This window comes from Eptesicus fuscus, chromosome 16, assembly GCF_027574615.1.
Source record: "Eptesicus fuscus isolate TK198812 chromosome 16, DD_ASM_mEF_20220401, whole genome shotgun sequence".
In the NCBI taxonomy this organism is placed as follows: domain Eukaryota; kingdom Metazoa; phylum Chordata; class Mammalia; order Chiroptera; family Vespertilionidae; genus Eptesicus; species Eptesicus fuscus.
This window is the reverse complement of record NC_072488.1, coordinates 53,688,266-53,704,711: the sequence shown is the minus strand read 5'-3', so window position 1 is coordinate 53,704,711 and position 16,446 is coordinate 53,688,266. Positions and strand designations below refer to the sequence as shown.

The window sequence follows — 16,446 nt, the reverse complement described above, 5'->3', positions numbered from 1 at the left end:
CCCAGGTTGGGGTGAGTATGAGAGGCAACCTATCAATGTTTCTTTCTCTCTCTCCCTTTCTCTCTCTAAAAAATCAAAAGAAAGATATTTTTTTAAAAATACCATCACCTTATATTTATGCAGTGCTTTCCTTAACTTAGAAAACATTCTTACAAGTGCTGGCACTCCATCACCACACACCTTCAGAGAAAGGCAAAACAAGCATTAGTATCCTTCTTTTACAGAAGAAAAAACACTTTTAGCACTGAACTGAAGTCAAAACAAAGGGTCCCTGTTCCACTTTCCCCTTGGAATCATACGCAATCAATCAATCTTTTTAATACCTCACTCCCACCACTAATATATAGGAGCCTTCTGTTTCAGAAACTCTGGTCTCCTTGGTGTTGTCCCATCCATCTATCTACAACCCACCTCGTGTTTTCTTAGCTCTGTACTTTATCTCCCACTATTCTCCCACTTGGTAGACTCCTCTGTCCCCAACTCTTGTTATAAAAACACAGAATGTCTTCAAGTCCTGAGTTTAAATGCCAACTTTTTGGGAATGCCTTCTCTGACATCCAAAAAGCATTCTATTCCACTTGCCAACACTATGGAACTTGTAGTAACTGATTTGACACTTATTGCCCCAGTCATACTACTACAGCTAGTTTATTTTATATGCTTAGACCTTCCCATATCTCCTCCAGGAGGAAAATGTATTAGGAGTTTTCTATTTTCCTCACAGTACCTATGACAATATCTTGTCCATAAGGACTCAAAGTTTTGGATTAGACAGCCTAGGCCAGTGTCTTCAAATAGCCAGGCAAAATTCGTGAGTAAAATGAGAAATCAATCCAGAAAGTCACCACTAGTATTTTTGTTTTTAATAAAACAGAATAGAAAATGGAATACATCTCTCATAGTAAAGATGAGTACTGTTTTGTGAAATCCTTATTTCATTACATATGTATATAACTACTGACTCATAATATCAAATACATTTTTTGTTAGATTATATATTTTTTTAAGTTTGAATGCTACTAATGTAGATGACCCAATTTCTAGGCTCCAGGGTTTTACATTCTAACCAGGGAGATATTTTTTCTCCACCAAACTGTATACCCTCCAAGAAAATTCAGTGAACTAGAATACATAGATAGTACATAGGGGCTGAGGGAGACAAAGCTTAAGAGTGATGAGAGTAGGGGCAAGTTTGTAAAAAAATGTTTCTTAGAGCTGGGCCAGCATGGTTGAGCGCCGACCTATGAACCAGAAGGTCACGGTTAGATTCTGGACAGGGCATAGACCTAGGATTGCAGGCTTGATCCCCATTAGGGGGTGTGCAGGAGGCAGCCAGATTCTCTCTCATCATTGATGTTTCTATCTCTCTCTTTCCCTCTCCCTTTCTCTCTGAAATCACCAAAAATATATATTAAAACAAAAACGAGCCGAAACCGGTTTGGCTCAATGGATAGAGCGTCGGCCTGCGGACTCAGGGGTCCCGGGTTCAATTCCGGTCAGGGGCACGTACATTGGTTGCGGGCACATCCCCGGTAGGGGGTGTGCAGGTCGATGTTTCTCTTTCATCAATGTTTCTAGCTCTCTATCCCTCTCCCTTCCTCTCTGTAAGAAATCAATAAAATATATAAAAAAAAAAAAAAAAAACGAAATGTTTCTTAGAGATGTTGAAATATGCTACAAGGTATTTAGTTTCCAGACTCTGCCATTTATTTAGCCAAAAAGACCACTATATAGAAGGGTTTCCAAAATTTTCTCAAAGCACTCACACTTAAACCTAGAGCACACTGCAGCCTACAATATAAGAGGATGCAGGATCTGGCCCCCGCTATCCCAGCCTCAGTTCCTACCTCCTTTCCCCCTCAATCACTTTCCTCCTTGGCCTCATTGCTATTCCCAGACATTCCAAGTTTCAGGGCCTCTGCACTTGATGTACATTCAGACATATCCTACCCTCCTCCTTTAAATATCCTTCTCTGTTAATGTCCCATCTTCAGAAAGGCCCTCCATGACCACCAGATATAAAGTAGGCCCCCCTTCCCTAATTCCCTTAATCTGCTGTATGGTTTTTCATAACACTTGCCAGTTAACACTCTATTGCACATTTATTCCTCCATGGTCTATCCCAAGGATCCACAAGCTTTTTCTGTAAAGAGCCAGATAATACATATTTTCAGCTTTCTCTGTCACAGCTACTCTGCCACTCTTGTACAAAAACAGCTTAGAGCCAAAACCGGTTTGGCTCAGTGGATAGAGCGTCGGCCTGCGGACTCAAGGGTCGGTTCGATTCCGGTCAAGGGCATGTACCTTGGTTGTGGGCACATTCCCAGTAGGGGGTGTGCAAGAGGCAGCTGGTCGATGTTTCTCTCTCATCGATGTTTCTAACTCTCTATCCCTCTCTCTTCCTCTCTGTAAAAAAATCAATAAAATATATTAAAAAAACAAAACAAAACAAAACAAAACCAGCTTAGACAATATGTAAATGAGCAGATGTAGCTGTGCTGCAATAAAACTTTATTTACAAAAACAGGTAGCCCTGGCCAGGTGGCTCAGTTGGTTGGAGTCATTCAGTACACCAAAAGGTTGTGGGGTTCGGTTCTCCGTCGGGGTGCATACAGGAGGCAACTGATCAATGTTTCTCTATCACAGCAACGTTTCTCACTCTCTGTTCCTCTCTCTCTAAAATTAATTTAAAAAACGTATCTTTGGGTAAGGATTAAAACAAACTAAAAAACAACAACAAAACAGGCAGCCCGCTGGATTTGGCCCACAGGCCATATACTCTTGCTACACTTCTAATAAAGTGACTGTCACAAGGACAAGGATCTTCTCTGGCCCCAAGTACACTTTTGATAAATGTGTGCTGAGTAAATAAACAACACTAGTCTGGAGTTGGGAGTTATACTCCTCTTCCACCTCCGAATAACGTGCTGTTCAAGAAGAATGAGGCCAAGGTCAGCAGCTCCATTTCCATTTAGTAGTAGCACATCATGAAAGATGGTTGTACACTCAGTCTGCTCGTCAACAGCAGTGACCGTCTCACACACAAATGCCTTTGGTCACAACTGGGACCTGAGAACATGTTAAAACAGACTGCTGGGCTTCACTCACAGAAGTGCCAATGCAGCAGGTTTAGGGTACTGTCCAAGAATCCGCCTTTCCAGCAAGTGCCCAGGTGATGCTGAACTGCTGTACTGAATCACACTTTGAGAACCACTGGATGAGAGTACCTAAATACTAGAGTACTAACATTTTTATACTGTTTTTTTGTTGTTGTTGGTTACAAATCCCTTTATTTTCATATGACTTACATGTAAATCTTTTTTTTAATTGATATAAATGCTCTTCAATCTGAATGCCTGCAAAGTGATCAGAATTTATATACATTTGTAGATGTCTGTAAAGTGGGTTTCTATTGTAAATGGTACCTAAAGTAGGTTAAAAAATAATTTTAAGGTGAAAAAGGAAAAATCTAGGTTCCTAGAAGAGAAATTTAAGAAGTAGAAGTCCAGAATGTTAATGAATAGACCATTAAGGATAAGGCAATACTGCATCAAAATATACATACAGCCCTAGCTGGTTTGGCTTGGTGGATAGAGTGTCGGCCTGCGGACTGAAGGGTCCGGGGTTTGATTCTGGTTGAGGGCACGTGCCCGGGGTTGTGGGTTTGATCCACAGTAGGGGACGTGCAGGAGGCAGTCAACCAATGATTCTCTCTCATCATTGATGTTTCTATCTCCCTCTGCCCTCTCCCTTCCTCTCTGAAATCAATAAAAATATCTATATTTTTTAAAATGTACCTACAGCCTGGCCAGCATGGCTCAGTGGTTGAGCATCAACCTATGATCCAGGAGGTCACAGTTTGATTCCCAGCCAATGTACATGTCCAGATTACAGGCTCGATCCCCAGTGTGGGGCATGCAGGAGGCAGCTGATCAACGAATCTCTCTCATCACTGATGTTTCTATGTCTCTGTCTCTCTCTCCCTTCCTCTCTGAAATCAATAAAGATATATTTTTTTTAAATGTACCTACAGAAGAGACAGCATATAATCAACCATGAATTAGCAGATCCCCAATGTACAAGTCTAAAGATGATTTTCAGCTAAGATCAAGTATTTTTGGTGAGAGATTAAATAAAGACGATGTGGTACATATATACAATAGAATATTACTTGGCCATAAAAATGATATCTTATAATGTGCAACAACATGAGTGGACCTAGAGGATATTATGCTAAGTCAGTGGTCAGCAAACTGCGGCTCGCAAGCCACATGCGGCTCGTGAGCCGCGGTTTGCCGCTCTGTTGACTGAGTTTGCCGACCACTGGGATAGGGGCTTAATCACAAGAAACTACAGCCTGTAATTATTGGAATCGAGAGTCTAGGCCAGTGGTTGGCAAATTCATTAGTCAACAGAGCGGCAAACTACGGCTCGCGAGCCGCAGTTTGCCGACCACTGTGCTAAGTGAATAAGTCAGACAGAGATTAAGTATAGCATAGGGAATATAGTAAATAATATTTTAGTAACATGGTACCAGATGGGTATTAGACTTATCCCGGGGATCACTCTGTAAGTTATATATATGGCTAACCACTTTACTGTACAACTAAAACTGATATAATGCCCTGGCTGGTTTGGCTCAGTGGAAAGAGCGTCGGCCTGCGAACTGAAGGGTCCCAGGTTCGATTCCGGTCGGGGGCATTTATCTTGGTTGTGGGCACATCCCCACAGGGGAGTGTGCAGGAGGCAGCTGATCGATGTTTCTCTCTCATCGATGTTTCTAACTCTCTATCCCTCTCCCTTCCTCTCTGTAAAAAAATCAATAAAATATATTTTTTAAAAAGTAAAATAAAACTGATATAATATTGAATGTCAACTGTAATTGAAAAAGAAAAGTATTTTTGGTAAAAATGTTGCATCTGAATTAAACTGCTAAGCGTAAAATATACATCAACTTTGTAAAGAAAAAGACTGATTTAAAAATATCTCATTAACAAAGTTTATGTTGATTACACATGGAAATGTTATTTTGGATATACTGGGCTAAAATATTAAATTATTAAAATTAATTGTACCTTCTCAGTTGTTACTGTGGCTACCAGAGTGTTAAAATTACATGTGATTTGCACTAGATTTCCATTGGAAGGTGATATAGTGTACCCCAATTCTGCAAATAGATTTGCTATCTCCTCCCACTTTGGGTAATTTCTATAAAGCTTCTAGAAAATGTTATGGAGTAATGAATGCACATGAAGATATGAGCATGTCTAACATGGACTGAAGATCTTTGACCTTGGCCTAATGTAGGAACACCACAGGTCAAGTGCTCATCCACTGTCACTTGATGTTCTAATCACCATACTAGTATTTCCTAGGGAAGATTAGTTCCCCCGTGACCATTCTGTATATCCATATCAATAGCTATACAAACACACTGCACAGTTTACATTCATTTCAAATTGCAACTGAATGTATCATAAAGCTGAACATAAGATCTCTGACTATAAAAACTACCTGGTTCCCAGCACCCTACCACCCCCAGTGCCCAGCATGTTATTTCCTTCTTACAGAAAGGGACATATCTGTAACAATTCCTGTAATCCTGCCGTTTTACTTCAATGCCCTTAACTTTGACTTTAGAAAGCTTTGCACTGGCTTGTACTGCCTCACTTCTACAGCCACAGAGGAAGGCCCCCAAAGGGGGACACTGACACTGGTTGAAAAAGAACAGCAGAAGTAGGGTCTAGTTACCCAACAGCTGCTATATAACCACTGCAAAAAACTACACTGAATAGAAAAATTAAACATTTCACCCGAGTTCTTTTCTCTCCAAGCATAAAAAGGATACAAACCTATAAGGAATATCTACTTGAACATATTTTAACATATGCAGACAGATGTGTTTTGAGACTCCCATTGTCTAAGGGCAATACTGTTATGGAGAGAAATGCACTGCTGGGTGGAATTAGAAATAACTGTTAAACAAATAAAAATAAGCTTTTAAAAAAGGAGGGGGTTGCAAATAATGCCAAAAGATTAAAATACTTATATTATTTAATTACCTTGTCATAAAATATAAACTTTAAGGACTAATTCCAGCACACTGGGAAAGACCACAGCCCATGCAACAGGAAAGCATGTAAATCCCAAACATGTGTTTCAAACCATTGAATGTTATCATCCTGCAGCAGGGTCAACAACTTGTGGCCAGCTCTGGAGAAGACTCTGAGTGCTACTCAAGTAGGTAGTCCATAAATATTCACTGGATGAATGACTGAATGAACCAGAAAACTCATGCACATGGTACAATTACTATGCAGAACCCACAGCTAGTTAATCTGAAACCAGAGCCAGGAGTAGCTAGAACAAAACATATCGAGTCTAGTCCCTGGCCATTCCCTCACGAGCCAGCTCTCTTAAGTTATTTTCGCTCTATGTAGTTTATTCATCTCATCTTACTTTTATGAAAATTGTAAGCCTTCTTTCCCACAATATCCCTTCCTTTTAACCAGCTTCCTCAGAAAAAAACGAAGGAGAGTATTTTCCAGTCTCATCATTTTTTTAGACAAGTATTACCATCTCTAACCATCACCCACAAATGTGCAGTGGGCCTCCCAAAGATCAGACACCATGCTAACAGGTAAGGTACAAAGGTAAGTAACACTATACCTACCCCTCAGGTAGCCTGTGGGGGAGGCAGACAGACAAGTGAACAATGATAGCTGTAAAAAAAAAAAAAATGCCTGGAGAATAAGGCAGGAGTACCACTGGATGGACCCTTAACTTTGCTAGGTGGGAAGGGAGGGTCACAGTCTTAGAGGAACAATTAAAAGAAGAAATCAAAACTAAAAAATAAATTATCATAGAAATGTCTGTGACTGTTGTGGTAGTCAAAGCATCTAGTTAGCACTCTAAAGTGACTCTTCTAATGAAAATCCTCTTACTCTGGAAAGAGTTGAAGCTCGTGACACTGGCACTGAGTATTATCAAGAGAGGGGGCCCCCCCCGCCCCCCGCAACACACACACACAAATCAGCAGAAGATAATGCAAACCAAATTAGTCATGATATCAAGAGGCTTTACCCACTCACTGTCGGTCCCTCCTGGCTGAAGGTGACTAGACTGACCCACTCTTGTGAACAGTTGGTTTTTCTAGCAGCAGTGCTGGATTTGCAGGCTCCCTCCACACGTTCTCCCTGACACCCCTGTGGCCACTGGCCCGTCTGCTGGACTGCTGGTTGGAACTGTGGTCATGGAAGAGATAAACTGATGGACCCACACTCTGCTTTGTTATTATTTAAAAAGACAACTAAAAACACAATTAACAAACACCGTGGGAACGCGTGAGGTAGAAGGGATGGCACCATGGAAACTGCCTCACAAGACAATTCACCTTTGCCTAGTTTCACAGGACACTGAGCTTGCATCTCCTGGTACCAGCGCTTAGGACGTTTCATGAGGCACGATTTGGGTTTGTTTCTGACTGGCTACAGATCATTTCCAAGCTTCATGTCAACCTTGCCTTTCCTCTGCCATTACCCTCCAGGCCTCTTGTCATTTACCACCCCAAGTACAACCTCTTTTCTTCACCACTTCCTTTCTTACCATAGAATCAAGGTAATAATATGTTCCCTTAGGAAGCTGTCTGCTTTATCCCTTTATCTTTCACATGAATCAGGACATGGCTTATTTTAAAAATTAAAGTATTTATACAGATCAGAGCATATTTTTTAAAATGCTCGGATCTGTATAATTAAGGGGCTCTTGGCTCAATTTTAATGAATAACTTTAGTGAGTGAAAAAACTATATTATTTTAAGGAAATGAAAAACATCATGGCTCCTATCACAACACTGAAATTAATCTTTTATAAATAAATATTTTAATTATGAACAGCACTCTAGTTTTAACTTTTATGAATATGAATTGTAGGAAATGTTTCCTTTGAGTCTATATTTATTCCAGTAGCCCAAAAGCAGTATTTATAATGTAATTAAAAAACACTATTTCTATAATAATCCAATGATGCCTTAACCGTCACTAAAAACAACTTTTGGAACCTCCATTTAAAAAATGAAAACAGCCCCGGCTGGGTGGCATAGTTGGTTGGAGAGTAGTCCAGTACACCAAAAAGGTTGCTGGTTCGATCCCAGGTCAAGGCAAGTACGGGAGACAAAGGATTAATGTTTTTCTCTCTCATTCCCTTTCTCTCCCCCTAAAATTTAAAAAAACAAACCCACATATCCTTGAGTGAGGAGGATTAAAAACAAAACCCACCAAACCTCAGCAAATGTATATAGAAGCTATAGAGCTGATGACTCATAAGTGCATGGATTTTTAAAAAACACTGCAAGCCTAATATGAAGGAACTTGTTTGGTCATTTCCTATCAGAAGTTTCCTAAGTTTCTACTGTGAAAAAATATTGAATCTTTAAACAAGTCTGCTGCTAATACAGCTTAAGATTCTAAAACTAAAAGGAATTTCTTCCAAATTAGATCTCCAATTTAAAAGAGAGTAGTTATATTTTTTTGCAATAAAACACAAATGTCAATATAGGAAAAATAGGCTTCAAAATATGAAATCACGAACCAAAGACTCCAGAAATTAAAATATTTACATTCTTATCTTTCTTTTATTGAAAGTCAAGTAAATATAATTCATGATGTATTGAAATTGAAAAAGTATAAGAAAGAATGTCATAATCCTTTTATAGATCCCAGTTAAAGTAAAATAAACTGACTGACATGATAAAGATCTTTTCAGTGGGAGTTAATTTTACTTTGCTACAGGAAGGCAAAAGTCACCACATTAAAATCACATGTTAATTACCAATCTTGTCTTTGTAATTCCCAAATTCTGAAAACAAAATTATTGCAATTCACTCTGGGATTGTTTACATATGTTTTTAGTGTCAGACAATTTTTAGAAAAGAGAAAATCTGAATCTACTAACAGAAGAATGGTACAATTTCAAAAAAAATGGTACAACTTTCAGAAATTAGATTAATGGCCTGCCCACTCTTGTACTTTACATTTAAAAAATAAACAGTATCACAAATGCTTCTGAGAATAACAAAACAATATGATCACCTGTCCATTTATCCACTATAATTTTTACATATAGAAATCTTCAAAGCTAGGGAAAGCATAAATCAGGTAAAGACAAGGATTGTACAGTATTTGAAGTAGCAAATAATTTTATCCAAACCCAAGAGTAACCCACCAAAAGTTAAGACAGCACTCAAGAAAAAAAATGTTAGCCCTGGCCAGTGTGGCTCAGTTAGCTGAGCATCAACCTATGCACCAAAAGTTGGCAGGTTCAATTCCTGGTTAGGACACGGAAGGAATACAGCCAATCAATGTTTCTCACATCAATGTTTCTCTCTCTTCCACTTTCCCTTCCTCTCTCAAATCAGTAAAAACATATTTAAAAGAAAAAAGTGTTAGAAATTACAATAGATTGTCTCTGAAATTGGACAAAATTATGAAAAACGGTAATTATTGTCATCAATTTGTTTGTCCTTTTCTTATGGCATGTCTCACATTGTGCTATAGTTAAGGAGCTGCGTCTCATTTATCCTCACATTCCTTGGTATCTAGCAAAGTGTCTAATATATAGTAGCAACTGAAAAAAGGTTGAATGTCTTAAGACAGTAAGTGTACTCCTAACTCGGGGTAGTCAATTTGGTTCCAATTCATGCAAGAGCATTAATAACTTCATTTTAGCTAATAAGTACTTACAGGTGTTGAATGTAGTGAAATATTAAAAGATACTCTTACGAATAAAATAGAAAGTAATTGGTTTTACCAGGTGTAACATGGTATTTCTATAGTGAACATTAAGTAATTGGGCACTTATGTTGTAAAATGTTAACATAACAACATTATGAAATGAATTAAAACAGACCCTGGAATTCTGGCTGGGATAGTCATAATGGGCAAGCAGGAGACAATGGAGGGTCCTGCCACCCCCACTCAGGTACGGGAAAGGTGAGGAGCCTGTTTCCAAACCTGGGAACAATGACTTCCATCCCAATCTGCATAGTGCTGCTGGAAACTGAGGTACAGAACGGGTTTGGTCCATAGATGCAGCCCCATTACCCTAAAGGAAATGAGGGAATACAAAATTCCATTTCCATAAACTCTCTAAAGCTTTAGTCTAGAGCAAAAGAAGGCAAATTATAGCCCTGGGCCAAACTCAGCCACCTTCTACGTAAGGTCTGCAAGCTAAGAATGGTTTTTACATTTTTAAATGGTAAACCTGAGTCTTATTTCATGACACATGAAAATTACATGAAATTCAAATGTCAGTCTATAAATAAAAGTTTTAATTAGAACATGGTTGTGCTCATTCATTTACATGTTGGCTATAGCTGCATTTACAGTACAATGGCAGAGCTGACCTCATGGCTTACCAAACCACAATATTTACTACCTGCCCCTTTTCAGAAGACTTATGCCGACCCCTGAGCTGACCTCTGAGCTAACGCTTTCTATGCTGCTGGCTGCTTCTCCTTTCTCAGAGTCCACTGCTTCACAAGGTAGAGAGCCTAAGCTTGATAGATGTTCATCTTGGAGCTGTGTGGTCCAAAGTTACATCTTACATATAGATACATTAGTGCGGCTCATTAAGGCGGACACAAAGACAAAGTAACAAATTACACGCATACAGAAGGCACTGAAAAGGAAACACAATGCAAGTACATTTCCGGCAGCACAGTTCACCAGACTACTACTACATCCAGTTCTGGGATACACTAGTGAAAGGAAACAAGAACCACAGAGAATTTGAAGGTGGACAGATGAATACCACTGAAATGCTAAAAGAAATGGGATTAGCTGGGCTGGCGTTGTGCAGTGGTTGAGCATCAATCTATAAACCAGGAGGTCACGGTTTGATTTCCCCGTCAGGGCACATGCCGGGGCTGTGTGGGGGGCTTGCAGGAAACAGCCCATCAATGATTCTCTCTCATCACTGATGTTTCTATCTCTCTCTCCCTCTTCTTCCTCTCTGAAATCAGTAAAAATATATGTAAAAGAAATAGGATTAGTAGGTCCAAAGAGAAAGGTAAAAAAAGCTAGAACAGTAAGGGTGTCACACTTACTGTTCATTGTTAGGTTAAATTCCTAATGATGAAAGTAATGGCAACCTGAACTAATATTCCACAAAACATCTAATGAGTTAAATGTGATTCTTAATGAGACTGTCATTCCTGCCTTAGACATAAACTAGACCCTTAAAAGATCACTTGTTAAATATTGTACTACAGTCTTCAACTCATGTATTATAAGAATGTTCCTTTTTCAGAAATATCTGGTGTTATGTAAGTTACCAGAAAAGGTGTGCTATTAATGTCCTAAGATTCAGTAATATTCAACAACTAAAAAGTATTGTAAGTTTCAAAGCCACATGCTTTTCCACAGGGCCAAGTAGGGGAAAATGGGCTTAGATTACAGATTTGTTACACTCAAGAATACTGGCACTGTGGGATTTTAATTAGTCTAAAACAGCGATTTTTAACCTTTTCCAACTCATGGCACACACTAATTACCAAAATTTTGGGGAACACTAAAAAATACTTTTGCCCCTCTGACAAAAAAAAAAAAAAAAGATATAATTTTGATTCATTCACACCAGACAGCTATTGTTGTGTTGGGTATTGTCATTTTTTTATTTGATAATATAAAGGAAAAGAGACCAGTGTCCCTGACTAGTCAGATATTGCATGTTTTAAAAATCCTTGCTGCACACCGGTTGAAAATCGGTGTTCTAAAAGATTACTGTGGATAAAGGAATTTTCCCAGGATACTACTCAATTTGAATTACTCAGTCTGGAACTACCTGCATGTTTTCCTGAAGCAAGGAGAACACGGGTCTCAAACTCCAGTTCTCCCATAGCTTTGATACCATAATTTTACCTCTCCCAGTTCTTATGAGTAAGAGGGGCCTGGAGCTATTGCTCAAATTAAGTTTGTCTTGAAGATGGTCAACGTACACACAAGTAGAGTCTAATGTAAACTTTAATATTCCAAATTTGATTAGAACTTCACTTACAATTTCTTTTAAATTACAGATAGGGAATATATTTCCAATAAGTAGGGGGGGAAAGGAAAATTGGGTATTGTTTCAAAGTATTTCTATGAGCCTAAGTACATTATTATTTCAAAATGTCCACAGTTGTACACAGTAAGTGAAAAAAGTGCATTATATTTCCAATTCATCTTGGACGTTCAAAATATTCTTGAACACAAAATAATCCTTGAACACAAAATATTCTTTGGGTCAATCTCAACACTGCAATTAGTAATGCAACTTGCTCTCGGTATCATTTTAATCAACCTGAGTTTTTCAACCCCAAAATTCTAAGGCCTGTATTTCCCTAAGAATATCCTCCCAACGGGTGTGAAGCACACACTAATCTGACTCACTAAACTTTCTCCACTCCTACCTACATCACCTACCCATACAGGATTTTAAACTCAAGAGTACACTAGACTCTCCAGCCACTTCTACAATGTTGCATTAACCTGACCAGGATCAAGTATTCGCCAAGTCTCTTAATACTTTTTATTTCAAGACCTGTGGCAGTGAAACAAAGAGAACACAACCCCCTCCCCCTTTTCTAAACCATATGGCAGTCAACTGAAGTTAACTTATTTTTTACCAGCACAACGCCTCTACATGTGCCCTGGACATGTTTCTCTTTGTGCCCCGGGACTGGGCGAAAGCTGCCTACTTATTTGCAACTGCGCCCCGATCATGTTTTTAAGCCTCAAAACCAAGCCCCAAATGCCCCCTGACCATGAAGAGACCTCCCCAGGTCATTTACCAAAACCGGGCTCAGGGGGTGGTGCACGCCGGGAGCGGGCCGGCCGCGGGAGCCGGGCCGGCCGACCAGGTGACGGGGCAGGGAGTCTGCTCGCCGCGGTCGGGCCAGACCCGCCCGGGAACTGGGTTACCCGAGCCCAGGGCCGCGCCGAGGCCTAGCCGCGAGGCCGGCGGCGAGGCTCTCCGTTCCCGGCCGCGGCGCCTTCCCGCCGCCCCGCGGCCTCCCCGCAGGCAGGGCCCTCGCTGTCGTCTCCCGGAGACCGGACGCGCCCGCCGATCCCGGGCCGGCTCCTCGGTCTCCCGCCTCCGCCGGTGGCCTGCTCGGCGGCCGCGCCGGGCCCTTCCGGGGTGGCGGGCGCACTAGGCCGCGGCGGGGCCCGCGGCTCCGGGATCGGCCGGGCGGCCCGCGGCGTCCGGTATCCGTCCCCGGGGCCGGGCCCCCGCCGGTAACGGGCCCCGCCGCCTCCCCTCCCCCTCCCCATGACAGTGCAAACCCTCCGCCGGCCCGCCGCCCCGCCTCCGGCTCCAGGCCCAGCTCGGGGCCCGGCCGCGGCGGCCACCGCGGAGGCGCCGGGCTCCCCGCCGGTCTCGCTCGCTCCCGGGCCAGGCGTTTCGGGGCCGGCTCGGCCCGGCCGACGTCCCCGCCGCCTCCGGCCGCCCCCCGCGGCGCGCGGCCCGGGAGGGTAGGCCGAGGCCCGGCGGGGGAGGGGGGGGCGCTCACCTTCATGTCGGGACATCCTAGTTCAGACGGTGGCGGCGCGGCCTCCGGGCTCCGGCTGCAGTGTCCCCCGCGGGGTCCCGGTGCCCGCGCCGGCGGCCGACTCCCACTCGTCTCCCGGGCTCGGCCGCGGGGGCGGGGTGGGCAGGAGCGCTCCGGCGGCGGCGGCGGGGAGGCGGCGCGGCGCGGGGCGGGAACGGGGCCGGGCCTGGCCGGGGCTGCGCTCCAGGAGGCGGGTCCGACGCCGCGGCTCCCCCGGCGCCCGCCGTGACTCGGTCACTCTCGGGCCGCCGGCTCCCGGCTGCGGCGCCGCGCTCCTGAAATCCCGCTCCTCCCCTTCCCCGGCCCGCCCCCCGCCCTCTCCCCGCTCCCGGCCGCCGCCTCCGCCTCCTCTTCCTCCTCCTCCGCCTCCTTCCGCCGCCCGCACGGCGGCCCCGCCTCTCGCTGCCCGCGCGGGGCCCAGCCACCCGGAGGCCGCGCGGCCCGAGGGCGCGGCGGGGGCGGCGGCGGCGGCGGCGGCGGCTGGGGCGCGGCGCTGGCCGGCAGCTCGCGGTGGGGCCTCGAGCCCGGCCTCGCTCTGGCCGCGCGGGGGCAGGAAGAGGAAGTGCGGCGCCCGCGTGGCCCGGGCTACGGCCTGCCGGGCCGCCCTGAGCCCCTCCGGGGCCTCCCGGGTCCGGGCGGGAGGCGCCCTCGCTGCCGGGTGGGCTGCACCGCGGCGGCCGGCGCTTCCCGGCTGCGACTGCGGGGGCCCCACCCTCGGGCGCGGGGCTGCCGGCCGCCCGCCCGCGGGGCCGCCCGGGACACGTGCGTGTGTGCGTTTTTTTGAGCAGCGCCCCCGAGGGAGCAGGCGGCGGGCCTCGGGTGTGGCCCGGCCGGGCGATCGCGATCGCGGGAGGAGGCCGGAGGCGGCGGGGTGGCAGCGGGGCCCCAAGGTCGCCGGCTCGGGAACCATCTTCTCTGAAGACTCCGCCGCCCGGAGTCCGGCGGGACCCGCGCGAAGTGTGTCCAGCACCCGGCTCCTCCCGAACGCTCTGCTTGGAAAACTGTAGGGTGGGGGGTGGGGGTGCGCTCCTTTCTCCTGCCCGTTTGGTTCCGTTTCCATTACATTTTTACCCTCTACCCCGCCAACCTTGCTTCCCGGCATGGCTTCTACACATACAGTGTTTGTGCTGCCCCCACCACGTGGCAGTCGGCGGCGGGGTTCGGTGGAAGTGGATTCTGGTGCTGATCGTCTCGGTGTGAACTCGGACAGGGTGTGGAACCGTGCTGAGCCTCGGAGTTTTTCCGTTTTGTTTGGCTGTGGTTGTTATTTTAATTTACCCTCTTATATTTGGAATTGTTCTCCGTTTGTTTGCATAAAACAGAACTGTGACTCGGGGCTGCGTTTACTGAAATTGGGTCATAGGTACTGTTTGCCTTATTAATGATACTATTCACAGGTAGGTATTTGGAGGGTTGAATACTACGTGTATATAAAATATCTAGTCCAGGGCACGGTAAAAACTCTTTGTTAGCATATTTCGTTAAAGCTGGGTTTAAGATACTTCCTGATTTTAAAGATATTTAAAAGCTCGTCATAAATAGGTACACGATCACTCAGATGTACCCAAGGGGCTGTATTTGGTTATAACTAGTGATAAACTAGGTAGCAGCCAGAGGAAGGTTTAAACAAACTGGGATTTAAGTGCAGATTTTGTCGCCAGAAATACTTCCATTGCACGTATGGAGCTTTTGTCTAAATTTAGTACGCCACAGCTGTTGTAGAAAGCGGTCCGTGCGGGCCCTAATTGGGGTAGAGAGAAACAGGCTTCACACAAGGCTAGCTAACGTGACAGCCTGCATCCCCGGCGCCAGCACCTTTCCAAGCTTTTCACAGTATTGGTGTGTGTGGTCCTGGGTACCAAACACGAGTCTCAATTTCTTGGACTGTAAAAGTGAAGATAACACCCAGTCTTGTGATGAGCAAATGATATTTGTAAATACGTTAAGTTACAGGCATTATTAATACCACAGTCAGATGCAAGGCTGAAGCAGGTAGGAGAACCAACAAAAATACAGAAATCCAGGAAGCAATAAAAGTATAAAGATTTAGTTTGTTTTGGTTTGGGGAGTTAGTTAATTCTGTTCATGAGAGCCAATAGGTAAATGTCTACATCTCAAGGTAATATCAGGTCTTTGACAGTTATTTCATTGTTTCCTATCATGCAAAAGTAAGAAAATGAAGAAAGTGACTGAAAAAAAAATTTTTTTTTTCCTGTTTGAGTTAAGAGTAAGGAGTATCATGGTTATTTGGGGATATCATGACTGGAAGAAACATTTCCTCAATTCAATCAAAACGGGCCCTTCAATTTATAACAACCTGCTTGCTGTCCTGTTATATAGGAGAGTTCATTTCCGAAAAAGGGATTAACTTAAATACTCATACAAATGGTTCATCAAATAATGCCTGTTCTCCAGGAATGTTTCCTTCAGTCCTCTCCTCTCCCTGCACCTCCTTGAGTTCTTCCATGACCTTGCTTCATCAACCCATCTTGCATAAATGGCCCGATTATGTTCCTTAAAATGAGCTCATGCATGTAAGCACTTGGTGGAATCTGAAGTTGTTAGTATTGGAAGGAGCTGGAGCTTGTGTACATGGACCCTCTCTGCAACTTCCAATGAGTGTATAATTATTTCAAAGTGAAAATTAAAACTGTTGGGACAGAAATCAGGCCAATCATTGCCTGCAGCCGGAGGAGTGGAGGTTGGGGATTGGCCACAGAGAGAACTTTTTGAGGTGATGAGAATATATTATGTCTTGATTGTTTCATTGTTTACTGTACCTATGTCATGACTTACAGAACTATACACCTAAAAAGGTAAATTTTTTTTCTGTGTAAATTATACCTCAATGAACCTGG

The 16,446-nt window shown here is 43.9% G+C and overlaps 1 protein-coding gene across 1 annotated transcript in view; it reads right to left on the bottom strand.

Annotated features, from left to right (window-relative positions):
- KCMF1 (potassium channel modulatory factor 1) overlaps positions 1 to 13,730 on the bottom strand; it is a 58,308-nt gene extending 44,578 nt beyond the window's left edge. Inside the window, exon 1 of the mRNA XM_054728587.1 lies at positions 13,550 to 13,730. Coding sequence (XP_054584562.1) covers positions 13,550 to 13,565 — 16 coding nt within the window. The 5' untranslated portion in view covers positions 13,566 to 13,730. The remainder of the gene's footprint in view (positions 1 to 13,549) is intronic.
- Positions 13,731 to 16,446: the final 2,716 nt, after the last annotated feature.